This window comes from Macaca thibetana, chromosome 10, assembly GCF_024542745.1.
Source record: "Macaca thibetana thibetana isolate TM-01 chromosome 10, ASM2454274v1, whole genome shotgun sequence".
Lineage (NCBI taxonomy): Eukaryota > Metazoa > Chordata > Mammalia > Primates > Cercopithecidae > Macaca > Macaca thibetana.
This window is the reverse complement of record NC_065587.1, coordinates 62,883,265-62,910,614: the sequence shown is the minus strand read 5'-3', so window position 1 is coordinate 62,910,614 and position 27,350 is coordinate 62,883,265. Positions and strand designations below refer to the sequence as shown.

General features: G+C 44.2%; 2 protein-coding genes across 17 annotated transcripts in view; one reads left to right on the top strand and one right to left on the bottom strand.

Moving 5' to 3' along the window:
• The window catches only part of MANBAL (mannosidase beta like), a 634,273-nt gene that overhangs the window by 313,651 nt on the left and 293,272 nt on the right, over nucleotides 1-27,350 (top strand). The window lies entirely within an intron of this gene.
• The window catches only part of RBL1 (RB transcriptional corepressor like 1), a 90,104-nt gene continuing 71,283 nt past the window's right edge, over nucleotides 8,530-27,350 (bottom strand). For 5 of the 8 annotated variants that reach the window (XM_050807013.1, XM_050807018.1, XM_050807019.1 and 2 more), the window contains 4 exons: nucleotides 26,021-26,111; nucleotides 17,145-17,293; nucleotides 12,345-12,509; nucleotides 8,531-10,123 (listed from right to left, as the gene is read on the bottom strand). In XM_050807013.1, coding sequence (XP_050662970.1) covers nucleotides 9,953-10,123; nucleotides 12,345-12,509; nucleotides 17,145-17,293; nucleotides 26,021-26,111 — 576 coding nt within the window. In that variant the 3' untranslated portion in view covers nucleotides 8,531-9,952. Of the gene's footprint in view, nucleotides 10,124-12,344; nucleotides 12,510-17,144; nucleotides 17,294-26,020; nucleotides 26,112-27,350 lie in introns of all 8 variants that reach the window. The other 3 variants (XM_050807020.1, XM_050807021.1, XM_050807015.1) reach the window with 2 other exon arrangements.

Below are 27,350 nucleotides of genomic sequence, written 5' to 3'. Positions count from 1 at the left end.
GACCTTTGCAGCAGCCCCACCCAGAAAAATGGGGGCAGAGGCCTAGGAGGGAAGAATGGTTTTGCAAGCCAGGCCCAGGGTCCTGCTGCCCTGCGCCTTTTGCCATGATGCCTCCCCAGCCATGCTTCAAGTACAGCCTTTGGAACGATGAGCCAATGAAACCTGTTTTTTTTTTTTTTTTTTTTTTTTTTTTTTTTTTTTTTAAGACAGAGTCCCGTTCTGTCGCCCAGGCTGGAGTGCAATGGCGTGATCTTGGCTCACTGCAACCTCTGCCTCCCAAGTTCAAGCAATTCTCCTGCCTCAGCCTCCCTCCCGAATAGCTTGGATTACAGGCTGTCAGGCCTCTGAGCTGAAGCTCAGTCATTATAACCCCTGTGACCTGCACATACACATCCAGGTGGCCTGCAGGAGCCAAAAAATCTGGAGCAGCAAAAGAAAAAAACTACAAAGAAGTAAAACAGCCAGTTCCTGCCTTAACTGATTAACTAACATTACAATATTTTACTATTGTGACTTGTCCCTGCCCTACCTTAGCTAATCGATTGACTTTGTGACATTCTTCTTCTGGACAATGTGTCTTATGATTTCTCCACCATGCACCTTCTCCACCATGGTGCCTTCTCCCCCAGGCACCATGCACCTCTGCTAACAATAGATAACCACCTTTTGCTGTAATTTTCCATTACCTACTCAACTCCTATAAAGCAACCCCTTCCCCATCTCCCTTCGCTGACTCTCTTTTCGGACTCAGCTCACTTGCACTCAAGTGAATAAACAGCTTTATTGCTCACACAAAGCCCGTTTGGTGGTCTCTTCACACGGACGCGCTTGACACAGGCGTCCGCCATCATGCCTGGCTAATTTTTGTATTTTTAGTAGAGATGGGGTTTCACCACGTTGGCCAGGCTGGTCTCGAACTCCTGACCTCAAGTGATCCACCTTCCTCAGCCTCCCAAAGTGTTGGGATTATAGGCGTGAGCCACCGTGCCTGGCTGAAACCTCTCTTCTTGTAAATTACCCAGTTTCAGGTTTTTTTTTTTTTTTTTTTGAGATGGAGTCTCAGTCTTGTCACCCAGGCTGGAGTGCAGTTGCTCAATCTCGGGTCACTGCAACCTCCATCTTCTGGGTTCAAGCTATTCTCCTGCCTCAGTCTCCTGAATAGGTAGCACATGCCCATAGTCCCAGCTACTTGGGAGGCTGAGGCTGGTGGATTGCTTGAACCCAGGAGGTGGGGGTTGCAGATCATGCCACTGCACTCCAGCCTGGGTAACAGTGACAGTCCATCTTAAAAAAAAAAAAAAAAAAAAAAAAAAAAAAAAAAAAGAAAGAAAAATTCCCCAGGTGCAGCCAATGTTGAGAACCACCAGAAATAATCAAGCCTGAGCTGTTTAACCTGTTGTTGAAAGCCCAACCATGAAAGTCTCCTGCCTGCCTTTCTAGCCCTATTTTCTATGACACTTGTGCATATGCACGCTACAGTCCAGCCTTGCCAAATTATCTTCAAATAGGGTCATGTAAAGATTTAAAAAATTGGCCAGGTGCGGTGGCTCAAGCCTGTAATCCCAGCACTTTGGGAGGCTGAGACGGGCAGATTACAAGGTCAGGAGATCGAGACCATCCTGGCTAACACGATGAAACCCCGTCTCTACTAAAAAATACAAAAAAACTCGCCGGGTGAGGTGGCGGGCACCTGTAGTCCCAGCTACTTGGGAGGCTGAGGCGGAGAATGGCGTAAACCCGGGAGGCGGAGCTTGCAGTGAGCCCAGATCCGACCACTACACTCCAGCCTGGGTGACAGAGCGAGACTCCGTCTCAAAAAAAAAAAAAAAAAAAAAAAAAAAAAAGATTAAAAAAATTAAATTACCTGTAATTCCCAAACCTATGTACTTTCATACATCTAGGTCTTTCCACAATTTATCCTCACTTTGTCTTGAATACTTTTACTGTCCTGGCAAACAGTTATTCTCCCACAAGGATGAAATTCCTGGTTGGGCACTGTGGCTCACGTCTGTAATCTCAGCACTTTGAGAAGCAGAGGCAGGCGGATCACTTGAGGTCAGGAGTTCAAGAGCAGCCTAACCAACATGGTGAAACCTCGTCTCTACTTAAAAATACAAAAGTTAGCCGGGCATGGTGGCAGGTGCCTGTAATCCCAGCTACTCAGAAGGCTGAGGCAGGACAATTGCTTGAACCCAGGAGGTTGAGGTTGTAGTCAGCGGAGATTGTGTGACTGCACTCCAGGCTGGGCAATGGAGCAAGACTCTCCTTTTGGAGGTTCCTCTGGCACATGTGCTCAGGCAGAGTAAAACACTTCCTTCTTTGTGCTAAACTACCCCTCTTGGCACAGAGCTGTATTACTATAATTATCACAGCAATATTATATCTTGAGCACAGGAACTATGTCTGGTTCATCTTTATATCCCTTGCACCTAGCAGAGGGTAGGAACAGAGCAGGGAGCCAATAAATGCTTGTTGACTTAGTGAAAGCACTCACAAGAAACAAAATTAAAACAAGCAGGAACATTACCCTTTTTAGAAAAATCTGAATATAATCTAATCATCTAACCCTCTTTTTGTTTTTGTAGAGACAGGTGTCTCACTATGTTTCTTAGGCTGGTCTTCAACTCTTGGCCTCAAGTGATCCTTCTGCCTTGGCCTCCCAAAGTGTTGGGATTACAGGCATGAGTCACCACACTTGGCCCATATTAAGATCTTAATTAGGAAATAATTTTTAAGGCCAGGTGTGGTGGCTCATGCCTGTAATCCCAGCACTTTGGGAGGCGCCAAGGCAGGTGGATCACCTGAGGTCAGGAGTTTGAGACCAGCCTGGCCAACATGGTGAAACCCTGTCTCTACTAATAAAAATACAAAAAATTAGCTGGGTATAGTGGTGGGAGCCTATAATCCCAGCTACTCAGGAGGCTGAGGCAGAATTGCTTGAACCCAGGAGGCAGAGGCTGCAGTGAGCTGAGATCACGCCATTGCACTCCAGCCTGGGCAACAAGTGCGAGACACCCTCTCAAAAAAAAAATAAATAAAAATAATTTTTTTTTTTTTTTTGAGACGGAGTCTCGTTCTGTCACCCAGGCTGGAGTGCAGTGGCCGGATCTCAGCTCACTGCAAGCTCCGCCTCCCAGGTTTACACCATTCTCCTGCCTCAGCCTCCCGAGTAGCTGGGGACTGCAGGCGCCCGCCACCTCGCCGGGCTAGTTTTTTATATTTTTTAGTAGAGACGGGGTTTCACGGGGTTAGCCAGGATGGTCTCGATCTCCTGACCTCATGATCCGCCCGTCTCGGCCTCCCAAAGTGCTGGGATTACAGGCCTGAGCCACCGCGCCCGGCCAATAAAAAGAATTTTTAAGCTGTAGGTCTCCTGTGGAGAAATACACCTTGAAAGCACTCCAAAGACAGTAATAAGCCATTTCCTTAATTAACTATCATAACTTAGTTTGCATGTTCATTCCAAGGCCTTGAAATAATCCTGTTTCTTCATATGTATCTGATATGGCTTGGGTGTGTCCCCATTCAAAACTCATTTTGAATTGTAACTCTCACAATTCCCATGTGTCACGGGAGGAACCTGGTGGCAAGTGATTGAATTATGGGGGCGGGTCTTTCCTGGGCTGTTCTCATGATAGTGAATACATCTCACAAAATCTGATGGTCTTAAAAATGGGAGTTTCCCTGCACAAACTCTCTCTTTGCCTGCCACCATACATGTAAGATGTGACTTGCTCTTTGCCTTTTGCCATGATTGAGAGGCCTACCCAGCCATGTGAAACTAAGTCCATTAAACCTTTTTTACTTCTGTCTTAGGTATGTCTTTATTAGCAGCATGAAAATGGATTAATACAGCAATTTGGTACCAGAAGTGGAGTGCTGCTGAAAAGATACGCGAATATGTGGAAGTGACTTTGGAACTGGGAAATAGGCAGAGGTTGGAACAATTTGGAGGGTCAGAAGAAGAGAGGAAAACGTGGGACAGTTTTGAATTTCCTAGAAACTTGCTGAATGGCTTTGACCAAAATGCTGATAATAATACGGACAATGAAATCCAGGATGCAGTGCTCTTAGATGGAGATAAGAAACTCGTTGCAAACTGGAGCAAAGGTGACTCTTGTTATGTTTTAGCAAATCTACTGGTGGCATTTTGCCCCTGCCCTAGAGACTGGTGGAACTTTGAACTTCAGAAAGATGATTTAAGGTATCTGGTGGAAGAAATTTCTAAGCAGCAAAGCATTCAAGAGGTGACTTGGGTGCTGTTAAAGGCATTCAGTTTTTTTTTTTTTGAGATGGAGTCTTGCTCTGTTGCTACCTGGAAAAGAATGGCGCAATCTCGGCTCACTGCAACCTCCACCTCCCCGGTTCAAGCATTTCTCCTGCCTCAGCCTCCTGAGTAGCTGGGATTACATGAGTGCACCACCACGCCAAGCTAATTTTTGTATTTTTAAGTAGAGACAGGGTTTTACCATGTTGGCTAGGATGGTCTTGATCTCCTGATCTGCCCACCTTGGCCTTCCAGAGTGCTGGGATTACAGGCGTGAGCCACTGTGCCCGGCTGGCATTCAGTTTTATAAGGGAAGCAAAGCATAAAAGTTCAGAAAATTTGCAGACTGACAATGTGATAAAAAAGAAAATCCTGGCCAGGTGTGGTGGCTCATGCCTGTAATCCCAGCACTTTGGGAGGCCAAGGCAGGTGGATTACCTGAGTTTGGGAGTTCAAGACCAGTCTGACCAACATGGAGAAACAATGTCTCTACTAAAGATAGAAAATTAGCTGGGCTTGGTGGCACATGCCTGTAGTCCCAGCCACTTGGGAGGCTGAGGCATGAGAATTACTTGAACCTGGGAGGTGGAGGTTGTGGTGAGCTGAGTTTGCACCACTGTACTCCAGCCTGGGCAACAAGAGCGAAACTCCATCTCAAAACAAAAAACAAACAAAAAAAGAAAATCCCATTTTCTGAGGAGAAATTCAAGCTGGCTGCAGAAATTTGCATAAGCAATGAGGAGCTGAATGTTAATCACCAAGACAATGGGGAAAGTCTTCAGGGCATGTGAGAAGTCTTCATCATACCCGCTCCCCCACTCCACCATTCACAGGCCTGGAGGCTTAAGAGGAAAAAGTGGTTTTGTGGGCTGGGCCCAGGGTCTCCATGCTGGTTGCAGCCTAGGGACTTGGTGCTGTACGTCCCAGCTGCTCAGCCATGACTGAAGGGGGCTAATGTAGAGCTTGGGCCATACAGAGGGTGTACGCCTCAAGCCTTGGCAGCTTTCACATGGTGTGCACAGAAGTCAAAATTGAGGTTTGGGAACCTCTGCCTAGACTTCAGAGGATGCATGAAAATGCCTGGATGTCCAGGTAGAAGTTTGCTGCAGGGGCAGGGCTCTCATGGAGAACCTCGGCTAGGGCAGTATGGAAAAGAAATGTGGGGTTGGAGTCCCTACAAAGAGTCCCTACTGGGGCACCACCTAGTGGAGCTGAGAGAAGAGGGCCACTGTCCTCCAGACCCCAGAATGGTAGATCCACTGACAGCTTGCACCATGTGCCTTGAAAAATCACAGACACTCAACACCATCCTGTGAAAGCAGGTGGGAGGGAGGCTGGGAGGTAAAGTCACAGGGGTGGAGCTGCCCAAGACTATGGGAACCCACCTCTTGCATCAGCATGACCTGGATGTGAAACATGGAGTCAAAAGAGGTCATTTTGGAGCGTTAAGATTTAATTGCCCCACTCAATTTCAGACTTGCAAGTGGCCTGTAGCCCCTTTGTTTTGGCCAATTTTTCTCATTTGAAACGGCTGTATTTACCCAGTGCCCATGCCCCTATTGTAGCTTGGAAGTAACTTACCTGCTTTTGATTTTACAGGCTCACAGATGGAAGTGACTTGCCTTATCTCAGATGAAATGTTGAACTGTGGAGTTTTGAGTTAAAGCTGAAATAAGACTTTGGGGGACTGTTAGGAAGGCATGATTGGTTTTGAAATGTGAGGACATGAAATTTGGGAGGGGCCAGGGTAAGAATGATATGGTTTGGCTGTGTCTCCACCCAAATCTCACTGTGAATTGTAACTCCCACAATTCCCACATGTTGTGGAAGAAACCTGGTGGGAGGTGATTGAATTATGGGGTCAGGTCTTTCCTGGGCTCTTCTCATGATAGTGAATATGTCCCAAGAGATCTGATTCTTTTAAAAATGGGAGTTTCCACCGGGCATGGTGGCTCACGCATGTAATCCCAGCACTTTGGGAAGCCGAGGCAGGCAGATCACGAGGTCAAGCGATCAAGACCATCCCGGCCAACATGGTGAAGCCCTGTCTCCACAAAAATACAAAAATTAGCTTAGCTGGGCGTGCTGGCATGCACCTGTAGTCCCAGCTATGTGGGAGGCTGAGGCAGGAGAATCACTTGAACCCAGGAGGCAGAGGTTTCAGTGAGCCAAGATCCTACCATTGCACTCCAGCCTGGTGACAGTGCAAGACTCTGTCTCAAAAACAAACATACAAACAAAAAACAGGAGTTTCCCTGCACAAGCTCTCTCTTTGCCTGCCACCATCCACATAAGATGTGACTTGCTCCTCCTTGCCTTTTGCCATGATTGTGAGGCCTCCCCAGCCATGTGGAACTGTAAATCCATTAAACCTCTTTTTCTTCCCAGTCTCGGTCGGGTATTTCTTTATCAGCAGCGTGAAAATGGACTAATACAGTATCTAAGACTTAAAAAAAAAATTTAAGGTGAAATTTACGTAACACAAACTCAACCATTTTAAAACGTACAATACAGTGGCATTTAGTAAATTCACAATGTTATGCAACTACCCCACCTATATCAAGTTCCAAAATAGTTTCATCACTCCCTGCAAAAAAAACTCTGTATCCATTAAGCAGTTATTTTTCATTTTCCCCCTAGACCCTGGAAACCACAGGAACATTAACTTTTAAGTTATTCTAAGGAATTTTAAAGTCATAAAGTAGATATTAAAACAGATTTTAGATGGCTGTGCAACTGCTTCCAGTCATATAGAAAAGAGTTTTTTTCAATAATCTCAATTCCAGTTTTTATTAGCCATTTTATGTACATTGATACCAAGTCCTGAAAACTGATAAAAACATGTCCAGAATTCTTTTTTTCCTTTTCTGAGAAAGGGTCTTGACCTCTCACCCAGGATAGAGTATAGTGGTGCAATCACAGCTCACTGCAGCCTCAATCTCCCAGCCTCAAGTGATCCCCCCATGTCAGTCTCCTGAATAGCTGGGACTACAGGCACATGCATCACACCCAACTAATTTTTTTATTTTTTGTAGAGATGAGGGCTCACTATGTTGCCCAGGTTAGTCTTGAACTCCTGGACTGAAGTGATCCTCCTGCCTTGGCCTCCCAAAGTGTTGGGATTACAGGCATGAGCCACAGGACCCGGCCCATGGTTTCTTATACAGTCAATGTACAAATGCTCATTTATATTTTGCACAATAATGAAGATAAAAATAACAATTACAGCAACATACAAATATGTACAAGGATTCAAGACAGACTTTGTTTTTTGGCTTATAACAATGTGTAGATACTACACAAAGAATGAGGATGTAATTTTCATTTACAAGCAAAATGTGACCAAAATCCCTTTTCTTCTTAAAATTGAAAAATGAAATTCTTGAGAATACTAATTAGTGACAGCCAAATCTGACTATTTTAAATTAGCCATGGTTAAACATAGGTGAGTTAAACATTATGCCTTTCCAAAATTAACGTTTGCAGTTAGAAACATAAACATTTGATAAAACTTCTCAAAATTAATTATAAGTGGCTTTTTCATGTCCTCTGGATTCCAGACACATACTAGAAAAAGTAAATGTAAAAGAGGTGATATTTTGGAAAGCATCCCTAGTACTGAAAAGCATCCCTAGCACTGAAAAAAGCATCCCTAATACTGAAAATCATCCCTAGTATGGAAAAACATCTTCAGGAGTACCCAGTGGTACACCAGCAGGAAACTCATGATGTACTAAAAATACTGAGAACAAAGTGGGAGAAGTAACAAGCAGCTATTTTACTGATGTATTAAATATACTGGAATTATGAGGCATAAGATGATATTTATGTGGTTTTTAAAAGGTTTAAGGGCCGGGCGCGGTGGCTCAAGCCTGTAATCCCAGCACTTTGGGAGGCCGAGATGGGCGGATCACTAGGTCAGGAGATCGAGACCATCCTGGTTAACACGGTGAAACCCCGTCTCTACTAAAAAATACAAAAAACTAGCCGGGCGAGGCGGCGGGCGCCTGTAGTCCCAGCTACTCGGGAGGCTGAGGCAGGAGAATGGCGTAAACCCGGGGGGCGGAGCTTGCAGTGAGCTGAGATCCGGCCACTGCACTCCAGCCCGGGCGACAGAGCCAGACTCCGTCTCAAAAAAAAAAAAAAAAAAAAAAAGGTTTAAAGGCCGGGCGCGGTGGCTCAAGCCTGTAATCCCAGCACTTTGGGAGGCCGAGACGGGTGAATCACAAGGTCAGGAGATCGAGACCATCCTGGCTAACACAGTGAAACCCCGTCTCTACTAAAAAATACAAAAAAAACTAGCCGGGCGAGCTGGCGGGTGCCTGTGGTCCCAGCTACTCGGGAGGCTGAGGCAGGAGAATGGCGTGAACCCGGGAGGCGGAGCTTGCAGTGAGCTGAGATCCGGCCACTGCACTCCAGCCTGGGCGACAGAGTGAGACTCCATCTCAAAAAAAAAAAAAAAAAAAAAAAAAAAAAAAAGGTTTAAAATATTCTTAGGGACTCAATTAGATATTGAGAATGACTGATACTATGATCTCAAAAATAGTATAACACACATAATCATGGTGTTACCTTACTAACAGGAATTTAGTTTTTAATAACTAACTGAATTTTATTCTACTGGCTTGAGAAGCAGCTGCCTATTTTGAGAACTACATGAGTTAGTATGATCATATATAATTAAGTTAATGTCACAGAAACCAAAATGATAATAGTTTACAAAAGAAGAAAGTGCCCATTTATTGGGTTGTGACATCAGGCTGAGATGGCTTAGGGCTGGAAAGCAAGGATGAGTGTAGCATTGGGGCTCAGGTACAAATCTGTTTATAAAGCTCAAGGAGAGAAAAGGCACGAGAAGGAGACAACCCTGAATGGTGGTAGCACCTGGATGTGGAATTACCACAGTGGGCCAGAGACAGGCTGGTACATAACCCTCTGGCCAGGTACTATGGGAACCAACCCCTTCCTTCAATATTAAATTGAGAATACAAATATCTCAAAGCATGCTTACCAAAAGTAGATTATTTATCCTCATATTACAACACACAGGAGGAGGAGACATTTATTTTTAAAAGAGAGCTAAAAAGTTATGGGGTTTCTCCTAATTTCAACTTGAAAACTAACTTAAGGAGCAAACATTAAAAAAAAAAATCCCTATTAATATATACATATTTTTGAGATGGAGTTTTACTCTTGTTGCCCAGGCTGAAGTGCAGAGGCGCAACCTAGGCTCACCACAACCTCCGCTTCCTGAGTTCAAGCAATTCTGCCTCAGCCTCCCAAGTAGCTGGGATTACAGGCATGTGCCACCACACCTGGCTAATTTTGTATTTTTAGTAGAGATGGGGTTTCTCCATGTTGGTCAGGCTAGTCTCAAACTCCTGACCTCAGGTGATCTGCCCGCCTTGGCCTCCCAAAGTCCTGGGATTACAGGCGTGAGCCACTGCATCTAGCCGGACTATTAGTATTTTTAAAAGGCACTTAAAATATTCCTTTCCAGTCCAACTCAAAATACATCTCTGTCAATTACATTTTGGATAAATATTTTAAAAAGCACATTTTTGTGCAATTTTTTTCTTATAATCCAGCAATATTTACCATCCATAGGGCTAAAAGGTTTGAAGGACAGAGCTCCAACTTTCTGCAGAACAATCTGAAAGTGCTTTTATCATAGAAGCAAGAACATTAATGATTTGCTCTTTCACTGACAACATCCTGTAGTCGTTTCAGTAAAACATCATCATTTTCTTGACAGACGCGTTTGGCAGGGGATTCTGCATCACTATCGATGGCTATTACTCGCTTCTTGGTTCTCTGTTCACCTTGCCTTATCATGTTGTTGATCTCTTTCAAACTCTGTGCAGAAATAGAGAACGTGTGTGAGTAAAAGAGGGAGAAGGGAAATGGCAGCAAACAACCAAGTGAATTGTTTTTTCCTGTGTTCTATCCTCTATCCAAATCTTCACACTGGGATAAGGATTCTTTTTAAAACTTAGAACAACCTCATAAGGGATGGCTTGAACTAATCTTTTCAGGTGGCTTAAAAATTAGATTTAAGGCCAGGTGTGGTGGCCTGTAATACCAGCACTTTGGGAGGCCAAGATGGTTCAATCACTTGAGCCCAGGAGTTTGAGATCAGCCTGGGCAACATGGCAAACCTGGTCTCTACAAAAAATACAAAAATTAGGCAGGTGTGGTGGCCTGTGCCTGTAGTCTCAGCTACTCGGGAGGCTAAGGAGCATCACCTGAGCCTGGGGAGGTTGCGGCTGCAGTAAGCAGTGATCATGCCACTGTACTCCAGCTTGGGAAACAGAGTGAGACCCTGTCTCAAAAACAAAACCAAAACAACTGAATTCACTGTATAATAGTAGTTCTCGATGTGTAGTACCCAGACCAGAAGCAGAAGAAGCATCTATAATTTTTTTATTTTTTGAGACAGGTTCTCTCTCTGTTGCCCAGGCTGGAGTGCAGGGCATGATCTTGGCTCACTGCAAGCTTCGCCTCCTGGGCTCAAGCTATTCTCCTGCCTCAGCCTCCCTAGCTGGGACTACAGGCACATGCCACCATGCCTGGCTATTTTTTTGTATTTTTAGTAGAGACAGGATTTTGTCATGTTGGCCAGGCTGGTCTTGAACTCCCGGCCTCAAGTGATCCCCCAACCTTGGCCTCCCAAAGTGCTGGGATTACAGGGGTGAGCCACCATGCCTGGCCTTATCTGTTTTTTTTTTGTTTGTTTTTGAGACGAAGTCTTGTTCTTGTCGCCCAGGCTGGAGTGCAATGGCACGATCTCAGCTCACTGCAACCTCTGCCTACTGGGTTCAAGCGATTCTCCTGCCTCAGCCTCCTGAGTAGCTGGGATTATAGGTGCCCACCACCATGCCTGGCTAATTTTTGTATTTTTAGTAGAGACGGGGTTTCGCCATGTTGGCCAGGCTGGTCTTGAACTCCTGATCTCGTGATCTGCCTGCCTCGGCCTCCCAAAGTGCTGGGATTACAGGCGTGAGCCACTGCGACCAGCCCTAATCTGTTTTAACAAGCCCTCCCAATGATTTTAAAGCTCCCTACAGTTTGAGATCCTCTTCCTTAGAGTAATGCTTTTCAATTTTTTTTTTTTTTTTGAGACAGAGTCTTCTTCTGTCGCCCAGGCTGGAGTGAAAAAGGGGTGATCTCGGCTCACTGCAACCTCCGCCTCCTGGGCTCAAGCGATTCTCCTGCCTCAGCCTCCTGGGCAGAGTAGCTGAGATTACAGGTGCGGACCATCATGCCTGGCTAATTTTTTGTATTTTTAGTAGAGATGGGGTTTCGCCATGTTGCCCAGGCTGGTCTTGAACTCCTGAGATCAGGCAATCCGCCTGCCTTGGCCTCCCAAAGTGCTAGGATTATAGGCTTGAGCCACTGTGTCCAGTCAGGTATATTATCTTAGCCAACTTTGTCAAGTATAGTGAGAACTCTGTAGGCATCTGTATAACTTAATAGGAAAGTAATAAGAAGGAGCCAATGTATTTGGACTGAATTACAATATGCCCCACTACAATTTCTTCCAGTTTATACTGATTCTGACTTCTGGAGACATACTGAACAGATCTGCTTGACAGTCCATGAAGTATCTGAAAACAGCAATCATGTCCATATCACATCTTCACCACTCAACAAGGATAAGGATGAGATGATCACAGAGTTGTCTATGTACATAAGAGGAGGCTTGTGTTTTCAGACGTCTTCCTATCTTGGGTGCCATCTACCAAATGCACTTTCACTTCCAATGCCTTTCTTTCAACTTGACATCCCCCAGGTCTGACCACTTGCAGATGTTGCTTTACTGGTCCCTTCTCAAGATCTTGCTTGAACAGGAAAACATGCTGGACTTTAAAAATGAACTCCACAAATACCATGTCAATAATAATGGATTAAACTACCTCAAACTGAATATACTGCTCTTGATGAGAGGAGACATGCCATAGTTAACATTTCATATTTTATTAGTATAGTAGAAACTTGGCCAAAAACAAAAAAAGAGGCAAGATTAACAGTTACTGACTGTTAATGTGAAATCCAGCTTTTAGCCTATTCACCTTACCTTAGAAGGGCTGCCATTGAACTTGTACAGCAGAGTGCTTCTTGGTGTAAGGCCTGACCCATTCTTGTGTGGGGAAATATAAATGGAGTGCTGTTGGGAAATGCGGCGTGGTGAGCCTGGCTGTTGTTTAATATGTGGAAAAGGAGAGAGTGGTGGAGCATCCATCTAAAATAACCCAAAAGTCAGATTTTTTAGATAAAAGTTTTTCTTTGTTTTTGAATCCCATATTTTTATTCTTTTTTTTTTTTTTTTTTTTTTTTGAGACGGAGTCTAGCTCTGTCACCCAGGCTGGAGTACAGTGACCGGATCTCGGCTCACTGCAAGCTCCGCCTCCCGGGTTTATGCCATTCTCCTGCCTCAGCCTCCCAAGTAGCTGGGACTACAGGCGCCCGCCACCTCGCCCGGCTAGGTTTTTTTTGTATTTTTTAGTAGAGACGGGGTTTCACCGTGTTAACCAGGATGGTCTCGATCTCCTGACCTTGTGATCCGCCTGTCTCGGCCTCCCAAAGTGCTGGGATTACAGGCTTGAGCCACTGCGCCCGGCCATTTTTATTCTTATGATATCTCCTAGTTAGGAATCAGTTATACTATAAAAGCTCATTTATGGTTGAGAAAAGCAAAAAAAAAAAAAGATCTGTTACTTCTTCTTTTTTTTTTTTTTTTTTTTTTTTTACAACAACAACAGATAAAGTAGAATTTATTTTCTTGGATCTTTTTTTTTTTTTGAGATGAAGTATCTCTCGCTCTTGTTGCCCAGGCTAGAGTAAGATGGTGCAATCTAGGCTCACTGCAACCTCTGCCTCCCAGGTTCAAGCGATTCTCCTGCCTCAACCTCCCAAGTAGCTGAGATTACAGGCATGTGCCACCACGCCCAGCTAATTTTGTATTTTTAATAGAGATGACCATCTTGGCCAGGCTGGTCTCCAACTCCTGACCTCAGGTGATCCACCCACCTCGGCCTCCCAAAGTGCTGGGATTATAGGTGTGAGCCACTATGCCCTGCCTATTTTCCTGGATCTTTCAGGAAGTCCTATAACTAGTATTAAGAATTCTGGCCGGGTGTGGTGGCTCACACTTGTAATCCCAGCACTTTGGGAGGCCGAGGTGGGTGGATCACCTGAGGTCAGGAGTTTGAGACCAGCGTGGCCAGCATGGTGACACTCTGTCTCCACTAAAAATGCAAAAATTAGCTGGGCGTGGTGGCACATGCCTGTAATCCGAGCTATTCGGGAGGCTGAGGCACTAGAATTGCTTGAACCCAGGAGGCAGAGGTGTTGCAGTAAGCCCAGATTGTGCCACTGCACTCCATCCTAGGTGACAGAGCAAGAATCTGCCTCCAAAAAAAAAAAAAAAAAAAAAGATTTCTGGGGCCAGGTGCAGTGGCTCACTCCTATAATCCAGCACTTTGGGAGGCCAACATGCTCTGATCACTTGAGGCCAGGAGTTGGAGACTAGTCTGGCCAACATGGCAAAACCCCACTTCAGCCTCCTGAGTAGCTCCTAAAAATATAAAAATTAGCCAGGTATGGTGGCATGCGCCTGTAGTCCCAGCCACTTGGGAGGCTGAGCATGACAACTGTTTGAACCCAGGAGGCAGAGGTTGCAGTGAGCCGAGTTTATGTCACTGCACTCCTCCCTAGGTGACAGAGTGAGACTCTGTCTCAAAAGAAAAAAAAAAAATTCTGGACAAGACACCAGGAGTTAAGCCACGAGCACGAGAACCTCATATTCATGCTTAAAAAGTAAGGACAGGCTGGGCAGGGTGGCTCACGCTTGTAATCTCAGCACTTTGGGAGGCCGAGGTGGGTGGATCATGAGGTCAAGAGTTCAAGACCAGCCTGGCCAAGATGGTGAAATCCTGTCTCTACTAAAAATACGAAAATCAGCTGGGCGTGGTGACAGGCGCCTGTAATGCCAGCTACTCAGGAGGCTGAGGCACAGAATTGCCTGAAGCCGGGAGGTAGAGGTTGCAGTGAGCCAAGACTGTGGCCACTGCACTCCAGCCTGGGCAACAGAGCGAGACTCCTTCTCCAAAAAAAAAAAAAAAAAAGTAGGGACAAAGAATAACTAATCTTCTAACACTTGCTATAACAATCTCTCTCTACACACACACAAAATCTCTCTCTACCCCACAACCAAAGCAGTAGCAGAGAGAATAAAAGAGGCAGAGAATTCTATAAGCCAGCAGAATGATTCTGACATGGAAAAAAATCTGTTAATGAAATGGGAAACACTTCATATGGAAATGGAAAATATTTAGAAATAAGTTGGATGAGCAAGGATTTCATTTTCTTTAATATCCTGTATAATGGAAATAAATTAAGATGGTAGAGATATTCAGAGTATATAGACAGAGGGGAAGTGAAACTGGAGTAGGATGAACAGTTATGACCTCTGAGGATAGTCATAGACCATATTCCATGAAAAGAGGAAGAACAGAAATGTACAGATGCACACAGATACATAGAAACAGCTATTGGCTGGCTGCAGCTTCTGCTAGGGCCTTCTTTTCTTTTCTTTTTTTGAGGCAGGGTCTTGCTCTGTTGCCCAGACTGGAGTGCAGTGATGCGACTGTGGTTCATTGCAGCCTTGACCTCCTGGGCCCAAGCGATCCTCCTACCTTAGCTTGCTGAGTAGTTGGGACCACTACTTGGGTGTATACCAGCCACTACATGGCTAATTTGTAGAGTTTTTTTTTTTTTTTAAAGAGACAGGGCCTTCTTATTTTTCCAGGCTGGTCTCAAATTCCTGGGCTCAAGCAATCCTCCAGGCTTAGCTTCCCAAAGTGCTGGGATTACAGGCTTGGGAAGTGCCTGGCTGGTCTCTTTTTCTTAGAGCTAAAGTCTGGTCTTCTGGGAAGCAACCTCAGCTTACACACTGGTAACACTTTCTCAGGCCTGCTGCGACTGCCAAAACTGGGGTCTGCATAATTTTTTTTTTTTTTTGAGACGGAGTCTCGCTCTGTTGCTTGGGCTGGAGTGCAGTGGCATGATCTTGGCTCACCGCAAGCTCCACCTCCCCGGTTCACGCCATTCTCCTGCCTCAGCCTCCCTAGAAGCTGGGACTACAGGCGCCCGACACTATGCCCGGCTAATTTTTTTTTTTGTCTTTTCAGTAGAGACAGGGTTTCACTGTGTTAGCCAGGATGGTCTCAATCTCCTGACCTCGTGATCCGCCTGCCTTGGCCTCCCAGAGTGCTGGGATCACAACCGTGAGCCACCACGCCTGGCCTGCATAAAAATTTCTTAGTGGTGCCTCTATTAATGATCCAGGCCTATCTACTTCCTTTTGCCTTTTTTTTTTGAGACGGAGTCTTGCTCTGTTGTCCAGGCTGGTGTGCAATCGTGCAATCTTGGCTCACTGCAACTCTGCCTCTCGGATTCAAGTGATTCTCCTGTCTTAGCCTCTCACGTAGCTGGGATTACGGGTGCCTACCACCATGCCCGGCTAATTTTTGTATTTTTAGTAGAGATGGGGTTTCACCATGTTGACCAGGCTGGTCTTGAACTCCTGACCTCACGTGATCCACCTGCCTCGGCCTCCCAAAGCGCTGGGATTACAGGCATGAGCCACAGCGCCTGACCTCCTTTTGTCTTTTTTTTTTTTTTGAGATGGAGTTTCCTTCTTGTCACCCAGGCTGGAGTGCAGTGGCACAATTTCTGCTCACTACAACCTCTGCTTCCTGGGTTCAAGTGATTCTCCTGCCTCAGCCTCCCGAGTAGCTGGGATTACAGGTGCCTGCCACCACGCCACCTAATTTTTGGTAGAGATGGGATTTCACCATGTTGGCCAGGCTGGTCTTGAACTCCTGACCTCTGGTGATCCACCCACCTCGGTCTCCCAAAGTGCTGGGATTACAGGCATGAGCCACCACACCTGGCCCCTTCTGTCTTTAACTTGAGAAAAACATTAATCTCACAATGTAACAACAGAAAAATTTACCAAATTTGCTGGGCGCAGTGGCTCATGCCTATAATCCCAGCACTCTGGGAGGCTGAGGTGGGCGGATCACGAGGTCAGGAGTTCAAGACCAGCCTGACCAACATGGTGAAACCCTGTCTCTACTAAAGATACAAAAAATTAGCCAGGTGTAGTGACATGCTCCTGTAATACCAGCTACTGGGGAGGCTGAGGCAGGAGAATCACTTGAACCTGGGAGGCGGAGGTTGCAGTTGAGCTGAGATCGTGCCATTGCACTCCAGCCTGGGTGACGGGGTGAGACTCTGTCTCAAAATAAATAAATAAATAAATACAAACAAATGAATTGTTTTAATATTCATGTTCCCATCAAGTTCTTACCCATATGTACACGGAATTTCTAGTAACATAATCATGGTATAGATAAACTTTCTGCCAGGCGTGGTGTTTCACACCTGTAATCCCATCACTTTGGGAGTCTGAGGTGGGTAGATTGCTTAAGTCCAGGAGTTCCAGACCAGCCTGGCCAACATGGTGAAACCCTGTATCTACTAAAAATACAAAAAAATTAGCCAGGCGTGGTGGTGGCACGCAGCTGTCCTACCAGCTACTTGGGAGGCTGGGGTGGGAGCATCGCTTGAGCCCTGGAAGCAAAGGTTGCAGTAAGCCAGGATCTCACCACTGCACTGTAGCCAGGGCAACAGATTCCATGATTTCCTCTGGTCTCTGTTGTACCATAGCCTTAATCACCGATTAAGTTACTAGTCATGCTCTGATTAATTGCTAGTAATTTTACTTTGACATACTTATCTAGCAAAATAAACTTACAGTAATTCAACTATGACAGCGAATAATAATAAAGTAGTAAAACATAAAACATACCACATGGTCCTGATTTGACAAGTCGTATTTCAGTGCAAATGACTTCACTCTTCCTACATATATTGTATTGTAAAATTTTATAAGATCACCTCTTTCCTCTTTCACTGGTCCACTGGAACAGTCAGGTGTTTTTGTAGCATCTTCCAAGTCTGTTAAAAAGAATGCAATGTTGTGATACAAAGCATACTTTTTATTTTATTTTTTTTGAGACAGGGTCTCACTTTGTCACCCAGGGTGGAGTGCAGTGGTGCAACGTTGGCGCACTGCAACCCCAACCTCCTGGATTCAAGTGATCCTCCCACCTCAGCCTCCTGAGTAGCTGGGACTACAGGCACGCACCACCATGCCTGGCTATTTTTTATTTTTAGTAGAGACGGCGTTTATTTTTAGTAGAGACGGCAATATTTCCATGTTGCCCAGGATGGTTTCCAACTCCTGGGCTCAAGTGATCTGCCAGCCTCAGCCTCTCAAAGTGCAGGGATTACAGGCGTGAGCCACCATGCCCAGCCACAAAGCATACTTTAATATACAAGTCAGCAATTTAAATTACCTTTCTACAATATTAAAAAAAACTCACAAGTCTTTACATAGAGAAATTAATATTTTCAGAGAAGGTTCAGAAATCCATCTGTATTACTTATAAGTCAAATTGGAATCTAGAGAAATGCAAACATATCAATTGAAGGTGGTGCTCTCTTCTCTAGATGCCACTTCAGAATGTTTTCACAACCATAGCTTTTGAGCTGACTGTCATTAGTGGCTTTTAGAGGGGCAACAGCCCTGAGCTGGTGTTATCTAAGTTCTACAGTATGGGAGGCAGTGGCAAACCTCAGCTTCATAAAACTAAAAGGCCTGCAGATATTCTTCTTGTGTCTTTGAGAAAGGTAGAAAGATTCTAAAAGGTAAAGCATATCCTGAGAGGTTAGGGAAGAAGCAAAATGAATTACATTTATTTCTCTGCAAATACATGGCAGGTGACAGGTGTTCTAAGAGCCTTATTGTACCACGTACAACAGGAACCCTGATCAGGAACCAGTGTTCAGGTTTTACTGAGCACTCCCAATAGTAAAATAACAGCTTGCCCCAACGTAGTTTCCTACTTAATGGTGCAACTCTGGGATAGCTTGTGAAACTAGGCAGAAATTTGTCCTACTATTTTTTGGGGAAGGAAAAGTATTATAGAGTATTACAAACTATCATTTGCTTGTATATACAAGAACCATGTGTTTAGAAGAGTTAAGAAAACCACTACCAATTAAAAACAACTTAGCATTTATTTGAAAAAAGTTCTCATTCTCAATTCACTGGCCTACAAACATTGAGAACATGGGTAGAAGCAATGCCTTCACCTTAGGAAAACCAGAAAATACAAACATGGTTCAAAGACCAAACGGCCCCAGGGGATCTCAGTCTTAATTTGGATGTCTCTTTCACTTCTGCTATTTCTAAAGGATCTTGACTAGGGTGGGAGGGGAGGGGAGCTATGTGGTTAAATAAAGTTGAGGAAATGCTGTACATTATATTAGAAATTCAGAAATGCATGTTAGTATAAGGCTCTGAGAAGTACTGCAGTTTGGGAAAAAAAAAAACTCTCATGTTCACTTTAATTCCATACTTCCCCAATTTTTTATGTATAGTCTCTTTCCCCAAAACACTTTTGTTTTTGAGAGGGAGTCTTGCTCTGTCGCCCAGCCTGGAGTGCAGTGGCGCAATCTTGGCTCACTGCAGTCTCTCTGCCCGCTGGGATCCAGCAATTCTCCTGCCTCAGCCTCCTGGGTATTTGGGATTACAGGAGCATGCCACCACATCTGGCTAATTTTTGTATTTTCAGTAGAGATGGGGTTTCATCATGCTGGACAGGCTGGTCTCAAACTCCTGACCTCAGGTGATCCGCCTGCTTTGGCCTCCCAAAGTGCTGGGATTACAGGCATAAACCACTGCGCCTGGACCCCCCAAAACACTTATACTACCATTCTGGGAAACACTGTTCCAAAGGATACTGGTATGTTAACAGCTCTTCTAGGTTATTCTCATTATATGGATCAATTAAAATTATTTCTTTTTGTTTTGTTTTTATGACAGGTTCTTGATCCTCTTGCCTCAGCCTCCCGAGTAGCTGGGACTACAGGTGAATGCTGCCACACCAGGCTAATTTTTTTTTACTTTTTGTAGAGACAGGGTCTCCTTATGTTTTCTAGGCTGGTCTCTAACTCCTGGGCTCAAGTGATCCTCCCACTTCGGTCTCCCAAAGTGCTGGGATTACAGATGTGAGCGACCACGCCTGGCCTAAAATTATTTAATGTCCTCCTTGTATTAGAAATTTATTGAGACAGAGACTATAGTGTCTCCATGTTTCTGTGTCATTCCAATTCCAGCTGTTAATATTTATGTAAGGTAAGGAGCTATACTTTACTTGAATGAACCAAACATTTAAAATTGTGGGAGGCTGGATGTGGTGAAACCCTGTCTCTATAAAAAAAAAAAAATTAAGGGGCCGGGCGCGGTGGCTCATGCCTGTAATCCCAGCACTTTGGGAGGCCAAGGCGGGCGGATCACAAGGTCAGGAGATCGAGACCATCCTGGCTAACACAGTGAAACCCCGTCTCTACTAAAAATACAAAAAATTAGCCGGGCGCGGTGGCGGGTGCCTGTAGTCCCAGCTACTCAGGAGGCTGAGGCAGGAGAATGGCGTGAACCCCGGGGGCGGAGCTTGCAGTGAGCCGAGATTGCGCCACTGCACTCCAGCCTGGGCGACAGAGCGAGACTCCGTCTCAAAAAAAAAAAAAAAAAAAAAAAAAAATTAATAAATTTAAAAACTAGGTGTGGTGGCACGCACTTTTATCCCTAGCTACTCGGGAGGCTGAGATGAGAGGATCGCTTGAACCCAGGAAATCAAGGTTGCAGTGAGCTATGATTACCCTATTACATTCCAGCCTGGGCAACAGAGCAAGATCTCATCTCTAAAATTTAAAAAAACTAAAGAAAAAAAAGACATTAAAAAAAACATACTCGTCCAGGTGTGGTGGCTCACGCCTGTAATTCCAGCACTTTGGGAGGCCGAGGTGGGAGGATCACTTGAGCCCAAGAGTTCAAGACCAGTCTGGGAAACACACTGAGATCCCATCTCGGTCTCCCAAAGTGTTGGGATTACAGGTGTGAGCCACCATGTCCGGCCAGAAATGGGTTTTTACTGATGAAAATAGTGAATGGTTTATTAAGTGGGACTAATGCTAAAAAAACCATACTCATTAATATAATAAATTTGATATTGCTTATAAATAATAGCTATTACTAAGGCCTTACTATGAACAAAGCTTGTATTAAATATTATATATATGCATATGTGTATACATAGTTGTGTATTGCATAATGATGGGTTATCTTCTCAGAAATGCATTGTTGAAATGATTTTGTCATGAGAATACTATAGAGTATACTTACACAAACCTAGATTGTATGACCAACTACACACCTAGGCTGAATGGTATAGCATATTGCTCCTAAGTTACAAAACTGTACAGCATGTTACTGTCCTGAATACCACACGCAATTGTATCACAATGGCAAGTATTTGTGCATCTAAATATATCTAAACATAGAAAAGGTATAGTAAAAATACAGCATTATAATCTTATAGGACCACTGTTGTATGTGTGGGCCATCACTGACTGAAACATCATTATACGGCACATGACTGTGTGTGTGTGTGTGTGTATGCACACACATACATATATATACATATAGTTATATTTTTTATTTTTAGAGACAAGATCTTGCTCTATCACCCTGGCTGAAGTGCAGTGGTGCGATCATAGTTCACTACAATCTCAAATTCCTGGATTCAAGTGATCTTCCTGCCTCAGTCTCCCAAGTAGTTGGGACTACAGGTGTCAGCCACCATGCCCAGCTAATTTTTTCTTTTCATTTGTTGCAGATGGGGGTCTTGCTGTGTTGCTCTTGCTGGTCTTTAATTCCTGGGCTCAAAGGATCCTCTTGCCTCAGCCTTCCATAGTGCTGGGAGATTACAGGCATGAGTCACGACACCCAGCCTAAATATAATTATTTTTAATCCGTAAAATAAGTTTCTAAGGAAGTAATGTAAAGTTTTCAGTTAACTACAATACACTTGAGGACAGTGTTACGTTTGTGTTACTTAGGTTAAGCTATAACCTAGGTCTCACAAGTATTCTAATTAAGACTGCCGCTCTGGAGTGGTCTGCTAACATGACAATGAAGAATTCATAGCCCATGAGGAGTGAGCTGGTGTTTTAATCAGGAAATTCTTTCTCCACTCCAACAGTTTCTGTTAGGCATATCTCAATCGATGACCAATGCTTTGCTCATTAACATACTCAAATTCAGAATTTTTTTTTTTTGAGAAAGAGTCTTGCTCTGTTGCCCAGGCTAAAGTGCAGTGGCACAATCTCAGCTCACTGCAACCTCAGCCTCCAGTGTTCAAGCAATTCTCCTGCCTCAGCCTCCTAAGTGGCAGGGATTACAAGTGCTCACCACCATGCCTGGCTAATTTTTGTATTTTTAGTAAAGATGGGGTTTCACCATGTCAGCAAGACTGGTCTCAAACTCCTGACCTCAAGTGATCCACCCGCCTTGGTCTCCCAAAGTGCTGGGATTACAGGTGTGAGCCACCATGTCCGGCCAGAAATGGGTTTTTATTGATGAAAATAGTGAATGCTTATTAAGTATGACTAATGCTAAAAATGAGCTCATGTTCAGGAAATAAAAAGTATTTAAGATAAGCAGATTGGTTAAAATATTTGAGACACTACCCTCAATAGCCAGGAAAGTGATGAAAGATCCAGTGAAGTCTCTAGGCTTTACTCTTAGGGATAATAACGTTAAGGCTAAAAGCTCTAAGAAGTCCTGTGTCCAGCCCTGAATTCTGATCCACGGTATTTGCTTGATGCTAGCCGTAAGGTTGACTGAATCCTGCATCTGAAATCTTGGCACCCATTCTTGAGCAAATCTTTTCCTTGGGTGGTGGTCAGACATAGAACTGGGATATATGAACTTACTGCATAGGATATATAAATTGTGTGTGTGCTTTTTAAACAGTAATTATTTTACAACCCATAATGAATTTGTTTATAGAACCAGAACTGTTCTTCCCAAGTCGGTGTTCTTTGGTGTGTCCAAATCTGGGTCATAGCATCTAGACATAGCTCTAAGAACTGGAAGGTGACTTATCTGAATATAGACTTGTCTGATTGCATATCCTCCTACATAACTTTCTCTCTCTCTCTCTTTTTTTTTTTTTTGAGACAGGGTCTTGCTCTGTCTGGAGTACAGTGGCAAGATCATGGCTCACTGTAGCCTTGACATCCTGGGCTCAAGCCAACCTCCCAATTCAGCCTCCTGAGTAGCTTGGACTATAGATGCCACCATGTGTGGCTATTTTAAAAAAATTTTTTGTAGCAATGGGCTCTCACTATGCTACCCACAATGGTCTTGAACTCCTGGGTTCAAGCCACCCTCCTGGCTTGGCCTCCCGAAGTGCTGGGATTATAGACGTAAGTCACTGTGCTCTCACTCTCTTTATGAGTGCCAGAATTCCTGAGTTCATCATCACTGGATATTCTCCCTGCCCCGTGCCACCACCACTGTACAGGACCTGTAACAATGATTGTTTGCTTATTTGCTAATAAATATAGTTAATAACTGTATATAAGACAGAGTGCGGTGACTCACACCTGTAATCCCAGCACTTTGGGAGGCCAAGGCAGACGGATCACTTGAACCCAGGAGTTCAAGACTGGCCTTGGCAACATGGTGAAACCCCATCTCTACAAAAAATATAAAAATTAGCCAGGCCGTGGCTGAGCCGAGAATCACTTGGGCCTGGGAGGTCAAGGCTGCAGTGAGCTGTGACTGTCCCACTGTACTCCAGCCTGGGTGACAGAGCAAGACATGGTCTCAAAAAAACAAACAAACAAACAAACAAACAAAAGGTCAGGTGCAGTGGCTGACGCCTGAAATCCCAGCACTTTGGGAGGCCAAGGTGGGCGGATCACCTGAGATCTGGAGCTCAAGACCAGCCTGGCCAACATGGCAAAACCCCGTCTCTACTAAAAATACAAAAATTAGCTGGGCGTGGTGGCAGGTATCTGTAATCCCAGCTACTTGGGAGGCTGAGGCAGGAGAATCACTTGAACCTGGGAGGCGGAGGTTGCAGTGAGCCGAGATCGCACCATTGCACTCCAGCCTGGGCCACAAGAGTGAGACTGTATCTCAAAAAAAAAAAAAAAAAAGAAATTGTGTAGCAGAATTTGATCTGAAACCTATATATACAGGAAGTGGCGAACTCTCAGTCACCTCAAGTTTCTTTGGCAGACACTTATCAAAAAGAAAACAAAACAGAAAACGACATCATCTATTATCTTTTGCTTCTACTCTCTACTTCACTGCTCTTGTAGCTCAGATACTTGCTAGCAGTTAGTTTCGTATAGAAAAAACACAAAACAGGCAAGGGATCCACAGCTTTCTAGCTAACCTGATGTCTGGTTTTGTAGGAACAGAAAAACCACCCCAGATAGGTAAGCAACATGTATAACAAATACAGAAAAAGGCTTTTTAATAGTTTGTCAGGGTTACTGTCTGCATTTGTTGTTGTTGTTTTGTTTTTTTGAGATGGAGTCTCACTCTGTCACCCAGACTGGAGTGCAGTGGCAGGATCTTGGCTCACTGCAACCTCTGCCACCCAAGTTCAAGTGATTCTCCTGCCTCAGTCTCCTGAGTAGTTGGCATTACAGGTGCCTGCCACTGCACCCACTGCACCTGGCTAATTTTTGTAGTTTTAGTAGAGACGGGTTTCACCATCTTGGCCAGGCTGGTCTCGAACTCCTGATCTCATGATCCACCCACCTCGGCATCCCAAAGTACTGGGATTACAGGTGTGAGCCACCGCGCCTGGCCAGGGTTACTGTCTTATATACTCCTCATTGCCTTGAAAAGGCTCCAGAATAACACACTTATGTAAAAAGAATTGAGTTTGGCCTATTATCCTCAAAAAGTCAGATTCTAGGACATTATTAAAAGATCTTTTTGGTGAATGAAATCTTAAAAGTTTATATCCCAGTGGACATCATAATGATTATGGATATTTTTATAATTTAAAAACTTGTTTTAATTCATCAGATTTTCTTTTAAGAATTTATCCTAAGGATGTGGCCTAAATATTTAAGCTACAAATGATACTCATCACAGAGCTGTGCATAACTAGAAGCAACCTGGCCAGGCGTGGTGGCTTACACCTGTCAGCCCAGAACTTTGGGAGGCCAAGGTAGGGAGATTGCTTGAGTCCAAGAGTTGGAGACCAACTTGGGCAACATGGCAAAATCCCACCTCTACAAAAAATTAGTTGGGTGTGACAGCAAGACTGAGATGAAAGGAACGGGGGAGGTCAGGGCTGCAGTGAGCCATGATTGTGCCACTGCATTCCTGCCTGGGTAACAGAGTGAGATCCTGTCTCAGAAAAGAAAAAAAGAAAAGAAAAGAAAAAAGAAAAGAGAAAGGAGGGCAGGGGAGGGGGAGGGGAGGAGAAGGGATGGGGATGGGGAGAAGAGAGGAAAGGAGAGTGGGGGATAGGAGAGGACAAGACAAGACAAGACAAGAAAAGAAAAGAGAAGAAAAAAGGAGAAATGACCTAAATGTCTCACACTGTGGTATTAAAGAAATCACAGTACCTAGGCTTGGCACAGTGGCTCATGCCTGTAATCCTAGTACTTTGGGAGGCCAAGGTGGACGGGTCACTTGAGCTCACGATTTCAAGACCAGCCTGAGCAAACATGGCAAAATCCTGTCTCTACAAAAAATATAAAAATTAGCCAGGGTGATGGCGCATGCCTGTAGTTGCAGCTATTCGGGAGGCTGAGGTGGAAGGATTACTTGAGTCTGCGAGGTCGATGCTGCAGTGAGTCATGATCATACCACTGCACTCCAGTGTAGGTGACAGAACAAAACCCTATCTCAAACAAAGCAAAACAAAAAAAAAAAATCACAGTATATACACATGTATATATTACATACACCTTAAATACATGGAAAGATGAGACAAGGGAAAGGAGGTAGACAGAAGAGGTGTATGAATACTAACCATTTGATTTTCTTTTCTTTAAAAAAGATTACTAGTGCCTGAAGTCTTAGCATGATGGTGGCAAGAGGGTGCAGTCTTGCCTGTGGTAGCAGAATTACCTATAATACTTATATGAATAGGACATTTTCTTTTGAGTGTGTGTGTGCGACAGAGTCTCACTCTGCTGCCAGGCTGGAGTGCAGTGGCGTGATCTCAGCTCACTGCAACCTCTGACTCCCGGGTTCAAGTGATTCTCCTGCCTCAGGCTCCTGAGTAGCTGGGACTACAGATGCATACCCCACAACTAGTTAATTTTTGTATTTTTTAAAGTAGAGATGGAGTTTCACCATGTTGGCCAGGATGGCCTTGATCTCTTGACCTCGTGATCTGACCGCCTTGGCCTCCTAAAGTGCTGGGATTACAGGCGTGAACCACCACGCCCAGCCAGGACATTTTCTTAATAGACTCCTCGGGAAGATTACTGTCAGCTACCTTGTTTTCCCTGTCATTCAGATTTAAGAATTTTATTAAGTCTCTTTTATATGTTTCATTAACATGTATAAGTAGACTAGAAAATTTCTTCCAAAACACAATTAACGGGGGACAAATTAATGGTTTCAATAAACTATACCAGCACATTCTAATCTCAAACATAATTGTTTTCAAAACGTGTGTGTATTGTCTACCTCACCTCCTCATGATTCACATTTCCATGTTGTCTGACACCCACTGTATTATGTACAGTGTGATCCAATGTGTTTTACATATGTTAAATTGGATAACTTACCACAATCTATCATTTCAAAGTCATCATTTATATTTTTATTATATGCCACAAATTCTCTTGGAATACTTTTCAGCAGAACACTTCTATATACCTACACACCAGAGGAGAAAAAAAGAACTGCTCAGTCACAGAGGTACATGTTAAACAAAATCAAAGTGAGAAGAGCAAAATATCAAGCCAATAAAAAACTATTTGTCTGTATAAGTGATACTCAAGGATAAAATGTTATTAGCTCTAGTAAGCATAGATTATAACACATACCATAAAAGAGGGGATACTGGAGAAGAGCTTACCATCTAAGATGGGCTTAGTTTATAAAATAGAAGAAATAGCAACTAAAGACTGATGATTGGGTTTTACTAAATAAAAGCAACTTCAAAGACCTGAGTTTGGTCAGGTGCAGTGGCTCACACCTGTAATCCCAGCACTTTGGGAGGCCAAGGCGGGCAGATCACTTGAGGCCAGGCATTCAAGACCAGCCTGGCCAACATGGTGAAAGCCCGTCTCTACTAAAAATATAAAAATTAGCTGGGCATGGTAGCACATACTTGTAATTCCAGCTACTAGGGAGGCTGAGGCAGGAGAACTGCTTGAAGCCAGGGGGTGAAGGTTGCACTGAGCTGAGATTGTACCACTGCGCTCCAGCCTGGACAACAGAGCAAGACTCTGTCCCAAATACAAAACAAAAGAAAACAAACAAACAAACAAACAAACAAAAAACAAAAGACCTGAATTAATTCCTCCTTTTTAATTCCTTACACAACAATCGATTGGTCTTTTTTTTTTCTTTTGAGAGACAGGGTCTCACTCCATGGCTCAGACTGGAGTGCAGTGGCACAATTATGGCTCACTGTAGCATTGACCTCCTGGGCTCAAGCAATCTGCCTGCCTTGGCTTCCTTAACTGGTGGGATTACAGGCGTGAGCCACTGTGCCTGGCCAAGGTCGTTTGTTCTTAAAGCAGCTTGTTTTTCTGCCCCCAGCCCATTCCCATCTCCTTTCAGATGGCCACATGAAAATCTTTTCCCTTCCCTGCCCCTGAACTATCTCACCTCTGAGATAGCTGGAAAGGCATGATCCATTCCCCCTTGTACTATATTATAGGTTACTGGTATTAAGAGGATATTCAGGGAGCCATGGCTTGGCCCATTTTTGACTCACACTAATCTCACCTTAATGATCTTCAAGGACAATCTAGAGCTTTCTAGGCTCTGTTCCTGAGGGATTTTCCTGAAGAAGCCCAGAAAATCTTAGCTTATCACAGGATATAACAAATGCCTGCACTTGGTTCTTCAAATGTCTCTATATTGCTTGCTATAATGTATTTTAGG